Source organism: Thalia democratica, chromosome 4, assembly GCF_965202585.1.
Source record: "Thalia democratica chromosome 4, ktThaDemo2.hap1.1, whole genome shotgun sequence".
NCBI classification, from domain to species: Eukaryota; Metazoa; Chordata; class Thaliacea; order Salpida; family Salpidae; genus Thalia; species Thalia democratica.
This window is the reverse complement of record NC_139168.1, coordinates 77,772,272-77,782,430: the sequence shown is the minus strand read 5'-3', so window position 1 is coordinate 77,782,430 and position 10,159 is coordinate 77,772,272. Positions and strand designations below refer to the sequence as shown.

Sequence of the window (10,159 nt, the reverse complement as noted above, 5' to 3'; positions counted from 1 at the left end):
CTAATACCTTTTTTGACACTGTTTATTGTTATATTTTTAATTAAATGTCTACAAAATTTCTTTAAAAAATGTTTCATCAATTATTTTTGCATTAAACTTTGTTTTTATTCATTAATAATTCAAAAACATAAAAAGGTCTGATACCTTAAATCATTTAAAAAAGTAGTTTTAATTAAACTTAATAAAAATAGGTAAACAATATTTATTTTAATTTAGGCTAAAACATTAACATAAATTTAAACTAATATTTTGTTTATAAACTAAATAAGCCAGTACTGAAAATTTATTTTTTAACTTTTAGGTTTAATTAAAAAGAAAATATCTTTTCACAACAAGCATTCTACAGAAAAAAAAATGTGAAACAACCCACTAAAAAGAACAATTTACTTATGAAACATTATTTAACATTTAGTTATAACTTTCTACTAAAGCACTTAAGTATTTTAAATATCAAATTTTTAGTAAATTTTTTTATATTTCTTTATAAAACCTATTAAAATATTTAAAATTTAAAAAAAAAAGAGCAATCAAATTGAGCATTTTTGAAGATGTTCAAAGATTATAAACCCTACTTGAATCAACATCCAATTGTTCTAAATAATAACAACTTTAATCCCAATTGAAATTAGTCTTATTTTTACTGTACCCTTTGTTTTTCAAATAGTCTTCGAAAATTTTAATGTACAAATCATAGTTCGGCCTCTCATCGAACTTCAGCTCCTTTACATGCTGAAAAAATTTCAAAAAACAATTTTCCATAGATCTGCACAATTCAGTTGGAGGTTGACTTTTAACTTGTTTAATTCGTTTTAGTTTATTTTCTTTTGTACTGTTGTTACTCATAAGTTCTGACCATGGAAGTTTTCCAAGTCTAAAACACATCAGAATGTAACCAATAGACTCCATGTCGTCTCTTCGACTCAATTTCATTTTTTTCAAGGAATTAAGAGATGTCAATGTCCAAGTTCCACTTAATTTGCCTATTTCTTCTTCTGTATCATGAACATCACCTTTGACATAACTATATGCATAACCAAAATCCACCAGGTATATTGCTTTAGACTTATCTGCGCTACCTATCATGAGGTTGTCTGGTTTGATGTCATTGTGCAATATTCCACAGTCGTGTATACCCTCAACTATTTTGATTAATTTAATTGCTATATTGTAAGTTTCGACTGCATTAAACTTTTTATAAATCTTTTCACTCATTATTGTTTGAAAGTCTTTTCGAAGCTTTTCCATTACTAAAGAGTTTTATTATTTTACTATGTGTTTTTTTTTAAACACTTAATGAGTTAATCTTGATAAGTTGTTTTTGTTATTTTACTTACAACTAAACTCTCTATAAAAACAGAGCTTGAAAAACATTTATGGGTCACTTTTATACATTTTTATATTATGAACAATCTTTTATATTTTGAAAAATGTTAATTTTTGAAAAAAGTTTTTGCGTCTTAAATAGTTTGCACTCTTTTGAAAATTTAGTAAATAGTTAATAAAATATAACTAATACTCAAGTAGATAAGCTAAATAAATTTTTTTAACACAATTAATTTTCGAATACTTTTATAAAATACTTTGTTAGTACACGGTTGCCACATTAAAATCAAAAATATCTGAATAATATTGAAAGTTAAAATAGCTAAACATTTTCTGTTAATCAACCTTAAGTACATAACTAAAATATTATTATTATTATAAAAAAGCACAATATGTAATTAGACATAAAAAAATACAATTAGTAAACTACACTTCAGTCAAAAAAACTGTTCTGAGAATTCGAAAATTTATACAAAGTGTTAGAAATAAAAGTTTCAGATACACCTGAGTTTTATTGAAATTTCTTAAACAGCTTTAGCGTAGTCTAAGTTTTTTTAATTTTTCAAACTAACCTGTTTGACAACCCTGTTTAAAATAAAGTTCACAAAATAATGAAATGTCGAAGTTTATTTACAGTGAATCAATTTTAATAACTAAAAATATTAACATAATTCAGCTTGAATGAAAAATTAAGTTTTTTAACGCTTTTAACAATTGTATAATAAGTTATAAAGCTGTTAATGAATTACAAAAACCTATTTTTTATTGAGCATTATAGCCATTCTTTATTTGCAATAAAAACATTGCATTTAAAAACAGTAGATGTGAGTTATAAGACGAGCTATAAGAACAATAATACGTTAGTTTAGAGTTATTGCGAGAAACGAAAAAAAAACGCTTAAGTCAGTTTTAACAATGCACATGATTTTTTTATAAGTAACTACATACTGATAAGAAGAAACTGTTCAGGCAAGTTCTAAAGTAGCAAAAGTAATTACTAAAATAAGATTCCGTTTAGAGTTGAAAACTCATTTAGATAATTTGTGTTGGAGTTAATAAAATATATATTTCTTGAACTTTATAATATTAATAGGAAGTCGTGTTTAAGAAATGTCTGGATTAAGCCGCATAAACCAAACTAGGACTTAAATCAATCTGTTAAGATGAGAGAATTGATACAACAGATATTGCTCATTTTAGAACTTTTATTACAGGTGGTTTTACTAGTTTTGGCATTTTAGAAGTATTTTTAGGTTTAGTTCCAATACAAAGCACAACAATGGGTAAAGACATTTTAAAAGCAAAGGTGCAATGCACCAATATAAAGATTTTAAAAGTACAAATTCTTGCTTCTATTTTTAGTATAAAATTAAGTTAAAGGTAAAAAAAGCTGCTTAAATAGTATAGAAAAATTTTAAAAGAAACTGTTAGGCTACTTTAAATGTGTTTTTCAATAAAAAACATTTTTATGATAGATTTTTTTTGTCAAATCGAAATTCAATTACTTTACCTGTAAAAATTGTTTAAAATTCTAGACTTTTTCTATAATTCTCAAGTTTCAAGGCTTTTTTAGATATTTTAAGTGTAAATTAATAAATTCCAAGCTTTTACGTAATTTTTGGCAACACTAATTTTTCACACTTATATGTATACAATTAATATAAATAATAATTCAAATTATATCAGCTGCAAGACTTAAAATTTAAAATGTATTTTAATTCAAACCAACAATGTGCATTTAACAAAACATTCATCATATATTTAAATTACCACTCTTTAAAGCAAAAAAGTCAGTCCGAGTGATCAAAACTAGCAAAAAAAGCATTTCAAGCAAAATACTGAAAAATGACTAAATTGGCCTAAGATTTGAAGTCTTCAAATAGTCATAGTCTGAGTGAGTTGCAGTTTTTATTTGTTTATTTGATCGAATTTGAACTATTATGATTAAAAATGTATAAACTTAATGAATAACCATTTCTAAATCTAGGTTGTATTAAATAGATAGTTCCAAAAAAAAGGTACGCATAAAAGTTAACTTATTTTTCCAAAAAACATCGTTGTAAAAATAAAAAAGTATACCTAACAAAAACTTTTTTAATTTATGTCTTATGTATTGTTTTAAATGTTTTAAATCTACACACTTAGATATTACGTGTAAAAACAGTAATTTTAGAAAATTATGCATTAACTAAATTCTATCTTGTTAAGTACTAAATAAAAAAATGTTTTAAAATATGATTATCTTTGTTTATTGATGTGAATATAAATTTATTTGAAATGCAAAAAAAATATCTAAAAATCAAAGGTGTCAGAACCAAAATAAAATTGACCTGTTTTATATTATTATGTTATTTTAAATGTTTTGTGCAAACTAAAGTATAGTATTCAGTAATAAAACATCTGCAATAGAAACTTAGGTATATAAAGCGTGTAAAAAAACTGTAAAAAAATGACATTTTAGTTAATTACTGTGCATTACTTTTGTACAAAACGGAAAACATTTGCATTTAGTTTATTTGCTTATCTAGGTATTAAATGTATCTTACTAATTCAAAGAACTTTTTACACTCTTTTTTCAGAAAATAATTTGCTCTTATAAGAAGAAAATAATTATGAAATTGAGGAAAAAAACTTGGTGGAATGCTTACCTGTTTTTTTCGCATTTTTAAGCTAAATCAGTAAAGTCTTGTAATTCTCTTAAAATGTTATACAGGGACTTGAGACTAAATTAATCAAATAAATTTAACTTAAAATATTGTTTTGGTCAGCGGGCCACATTTACATGCTCGCGGGACACAAAATTTTTCATTTAAAAATGTAATGTGCTCGTGGGCCGCAGATTTATCCTTCGCAGGCCGCATTTGGCCCGCGGGCCGCAGTTTGCCGACCCTTGTTCTAAGTAAACAATTTCTTAAACTTTTACAATTGTACATTCCTTATACATCTAACTCTTAAATACTCAAATAAAAAACAATTTGAATAAGCTTTTCAAATTGAGTTGACAACTGTTGTTCGTTTTGAAAATTTTTACTAAATTGAGTAACTAGCTTTTATTTATATTCAAATACTAAAAATTTACTTAAAAGCCATAGTTAGCCTTCTTTTTTCATAAAGTTAACTTACCATTAAACTAATTTAGAAGCTATTATTAGTTTTTTTTATATAGTTTAGTATTTTCGCTATCTATAGCTAATTTTTAAAATGCTCAAAAACTAATGATAATTTCACCATTTAGAACAGGGGTCGGCAGCCTTTTTTTTCTAGAAAAAATTGCTTGCGGGCCGCAGAGAAAAAAGTTTTTTTTTAATATTTGTAATAATCAACAAAAAAATTTGGTAAAATAAGCTGTAGTAGAGCCCTAGTATTTATTAAATTATTAGTCAATTTTTTATACCACAAAAACTTTTCTTATTATTGTTTTTAAAATGTATTTTGAGCTAAAAAAACATAGTGGGCCGCATATTTTTACCTTGAGGGCCGCAACTTGCCAACCCCTGGTTTAGATATACTCTCATATAACTTATCTTACATTATTTGTCTTAAACTAACTTATAGTTCTTAATTTTCTTCTTATCTATTTATCTTGAAACTAAATCATAGTCTAATTTTTGGGGTAATATTTCATTATTAAGCAAAAGAACGAATTTATTAAATCTGACTTTAATTTTGCCTTAATAAGTTTTATTTTATAACGTAGAACGCAGGTTCATTATTATTCTTACTATAGATTAACCACGATGAAAAATACCACTTTTATACTTAACTAACTACTCTTTAGCGTTTCAAGTATATGAAAATATAAACTAAGAAATTTATTTGTAAACCTTTAAATTTTTCAACCAGTTCCTAAAACAGAAGATAAAAATAAAGATAATATAATTATAAAATTTTACTTTGTTTTTTTTGATGTTATGCAGTATGACTTTAAATAAAAGTAGTCTATTAGGTAAAAAATTATTAATTATGCAGTATACTAATAAAAAATAAACTATACAACTAATCCGTTTGCATCACTAAATATAAAGATTCATTTTTTAACTAAATGGGTCCAAACTAAATATTTCGATTGATGTAGATAAGATTTATAGAATCTTCAATGTAATTAGGTTAAATTTTGTAATTTATATATTAGAGTAGATAAATACATATGCGGATCAGCTATTAATGATTTTATTAGTTATTTTATTCTCTTTATAAAAATTATTTTTAAGCATAAAATCCTAGTGGCAATAATGATCGCGGTGTCAGGAGTTCTAATAAAAGTAGGTAATTTGTTAATAGTTTAAAACAAATTCCTAATGTTTCCAAATTTTAAAACAATTTTTGCCGGATCAAGTTTGTTGAAAATTGCTTTACTTTTCGTGATCAGAATTTTTGTGTTTCATACTTAGACTATTGTGTTTTTGCTTCAATAGTTTTTTTTGTAGAAATTTTTACTAATCTTTTTAGCCTTTTAAATTTCTAGCAAACAAATAATTTTATATAAGAATTTATTTTAACGAAGAATTCATATTCGAAATGTGTATATATTTTAAAGGTTTGTCTGAATAAAAAAGAATAACATATATTATTAAGAATATTATTGAAACTATGAAATGTAAAAGTTATTTATTTATCGATCTTATTCCATATAAAAACCAAATAAAAAGTTTCTGTACATTCAAGTAAATATATTTGAATTTGGTTTAGAAGTTTTGGCTTTAAAAAGACTAGAAAAATTTAAAAAAATGTGTACAGTCCTAAATTAATTTGATTCTAATTATGTTATTATGGCTTAAATATAGCAACTTGTTAGCCACAAGCTTGAACCTTTTTACATAGTAACAAAGCACAGTAGTGGAAACAACTCATTAAACAAAACTTCGTTGCTAAAAATAAGATATATATCAACTAAGTTAAAGATAAATTTAAAATAAATACATAAAAGGAATATAAAACCTTTATATCTTTTTATATATTCCTCCAAATTTTTCTAAATCTAAAATAAATGTATCAAACATGATTAACCTTATTAAACATCTCACACCAAAAAATTTTTCTTTCTACATTATTGGTGACTTTAATTTTACAAATATTGATTGGATTATTCCGAGCTCAAGTTTCAATGAATGTAATAAAAGTTTTATAAAGTTTTGTTCAGAAAATTATTTAACTCAAATTATTGATTCACCTACAAATAAAGACGGTGGTATTCTTGATTTAGTGCTTTGTAATTGCATATGGTTGGATAGAGTTAAATTTCATTCAGTGGATTCACTTTTAATTAATACCAATGATCATTCCCTTATATCTTTTGGCATTAACGTTAATAAGAGCATGAAATCAGCTACAGTGACACTTTACCCAGATTTTTCCAGGGCTGATTTTGAGTGTATTAACGAATATTTGTCAAGTATAGATTTGAAATTTATTTATAATAAGTCAGAGAATTTACAGGAGTTTTATGATAAATTTGTTAACATTATTAATCTTACAATCAAAAAATACGTACAATTGAAGAAGAAAAATAGAAAACGTAAGATATATTTTTCTAATTCAAAAAAGCTACTAAAAGAATAGCAAAACTATACAAAAAATGCAAGTTAGATCAGCAGATTACTGATAAATACAAGCTAGTTTCAAAAGCATATGAAAAAGCTGTAAAAAATTTCGACATACAACATGAAAAAAGCTTTTGTCAAAATACAAATTTAAAATTTTTTTATTCTTTTGTAAAATCAAAGCTAAATCTATCACCTTCCTTTCCTCTTTTACTTGATGAAAATAACTTACCATTAATTTCTGACTTTGATAAAGCATCTTATTTTAACAAATCATTCCAAAAAGTATTTAGTAAAGATTATGAAGATGAACATTTTAAACTTATTTAAAAGTTGTCCTGAAATGCAGGATTTTTTTATTAGTAATAATTGAGTCTGTAATTCATTTAAAATATAAAATACTCAGAACAGCAGAAAATATACCTTTGTGTTTTTTAAATACGAACTATTTGCTTACTCATTTTTCCAATAATTTTAATTGCTCTTTAGCTATATCTTTAATACCTAGGCAATGGAAAATATCTTATATTATACCAATAAACAAAAAAGGAAACAAAAATAATCCTTTAAACTACAGACGTATTTCACTAACCAGTAGCTTTTGTAGATCTTTTGAACATATAATTTCATTAAAAATACTTAATTATCTTTTCTTAAATAATATTATTTCTCCGGAACAATTTGGTTTTCGTCCTAAACGAACTTCATGTATTTAATTATTGGATTGCCTTTATTCGTGGTTAGTATCTTTTTTTACCAATAAATCTATCTATGTAATTTATACAGACATTCAGAAAGCGTTTGACTACGTCTCTCATTTTAAATGAATTAAAACTTATTCTCAATACAAAATTAATAGAAATCTAGTTGAATGGTTTAAAGAATTTTTTCAGGATAGAACACAAAGAGTAGTTATCAGTAACGAGTTCTCAGAATCCTTACCAATTTTTAGTGGAGTTCCGCAAGAAGGGGTTATTGGCCCACTGTTATTTATAATTTATATTAATGATATAGCATCAGAAGTTGACTCTTATAGCAACATTAAGCTTTTTGCAGACGAGACAAAAATATTTAGCAAATCTTAGTTTTACAAAATTTTTAGATAAAATCTACCATTGGTTAAAAGAAAGGAGATTAAACCTAAATTCCAGCAAATTTCATGTTTTCAATATTCATAAAAGTACATTTATTCCAACGTTTGAATTTAAACAAAAATCTCACCTAAAACTGAATTATTTAAAGACTTAGGAAATTTTATTTCAGATAATTTAAAATGAAACTATTTCATTAACTATATTTACCGTACTGCATCAACTTTTTCTTTTTAAATTCTTAAAAGCTTTAAATCTACGGATTTGGTAATTCTTAAAAAATTGTACCTAGTTTACATCCGTCCTAAGATCGAGTACAACACACCTTTATGGTCTCCATGTTCTATAAAAGATATCAACCAAGTAGAATCTATTCAAAAAGAATTTACGAGATTAATCTTTAATCGGTGGAATATTTCATATACGTCTTACATAGACAGACTAACACAGCTTAAAATAAAAACTTTAGAGTACAGAAGACTTTATTTTGATCTTGTTAGTTTTAAAAACTGACTAACAATGAAACTACTATTGATTCTCAAACTTTCTTTAAACTTTAAAAAAGAAAATATTCACTCAGAGGTAATAATAGAAAATTTATCATTTCAACAATGTTGGTTGGCACGAATCTTTTTTCTATCGTTCGGTAAAAATGTGGAACAAACTTCCAAATGAACTAGTATCGCGATATATCGTGCAAAAATCTTAAACATTTTCGATTAAACTTCAATAAAATTTGATTTTAATGAAATATTTACCAGTAAAATTTATAATTAATTAGTTTTGTTCATCTCTTTAACCATTACTTTGGTGTGTGGTTTGTAGTTTATGGTAGTTTAATCTGTAAGCTACACCTTCCCCTTATAGATCTTAAGTACTTTTCAATTTTGAGTTTTTGGACGGTATATTGCTAATGTGCTATTGGCTTTAAACTTTGGATACTTAGTTGATTCCTAGGCTAGATTTGTGAATTGTTGCTGCTACATGTTTGAAGTGATTTTTGACTGAATTTGCCGTGGTGAAACTTTGAAAACATGACGAATAGTTGCTGAGATCAATGCTGTGCAAGATGAAGAATTCTGTCTAAAGTTGAAATTAAATGCTGTTTTGAAAGTTCTTGTTTGATGGAAAGTGGTCTTCAAGATGGTTCCTAGAGTTTCGAGACAGGCTCTGAAGAATTTTGACAGGAGATGCTTGTTACACGGATTTGTTGATTTGTAATGTATAATTGGAGATTGGTGACTTTGGAATCGTTGAATATTTTGGTTGTGAAAGTTTTAGTTTATTTAACTTGTGCCTTGTATAAGTTTTATGTTTATGTTTTTTTAATCACCGTAGTTTGTTTTTTTTCTTTTTATGGTAGTGTATTTCAGTTTAAAAGTCTTAGGTTTTAATGCCTAGGTCCTTCGTTTGACAATAAACTTAAATAATAATATAAAAAAATTAGACGTAGATTTTAAAGCTAAATTATATTAATTAAACTGCACCTACAAATTGTATAGATTTGTAAAGTTTTTGTAATGTAGGATTATTTTAATACTTAAATTATACAGTATACATAAAAACTTCGTTTATATTTATTTTTATTTAGATATTCTAGTAGTTTTACATCATATAAAGGAAAATTAAAAAAAATTACTTCTAATGACTTTTTAAAAACTTGGTATTTGTTTTAAGACATAATTAGTCAAGTTTTTATAGTTAAACTTTGTTTACTTGAAGACACATGTTTAAGTTCAATGAGTTTATGTAGAAAGACTTACTTACTTTTACAAAAAAATCAATTATTTTAATTATTTAACACTAATTATTTTTTTATGTTTTCAAAAGTACATATTAAAGAACCGCTGAATTTTATCAAGTTTATAATAGCTCTTTTTTAAACAATACTTTTTACTGTTCAGGTAGTTTTAAAATTGACTTTTATACCTAAAACCTTGGAGAAACATTAATCAAAAAACTTGAAAAAAAGTTCTAAAATACATTACTTTAACACGAAAACACTCACTTTTTAAAAACGTCCAAAAAATATATATAAAAAAGAACTGAAACGATTTTTAAAAAGCATTTTAGTTTATAACGCAATTAAAAAAAATAACTTTATTATACATTTTGCCATATAATAAATATATTTAGGCAGCTTTACATTTTGGAGTATCTAACGAACAACTACTTAATTCCAAATGTATAAAAGCAAATAAGCCG

At 25.0% G+C, this 10,159-nt stretch overlaps 1 protein-coding gene across 1 annotated transcript; it reads right to left on the bottom strand.

Annotated features, from left to right (window-relative positions):
- Positions 1-609: 609 nt before the first annotated feature.
- On the bottom strand, positions 610-1,212 carry LOC145833646 (uncharacterized). Its single transcript, XM_082940791.1, has one exon. It carries the CDS (start codon positions 1,210-1,212, stop codon positions 610-612), a length of 603 nt encoding a protein of 200 aa, XP_082796917.1.
- Between the last annotated feature and the right edge of the window lie 8,947 nt (positions 1,213-10,159).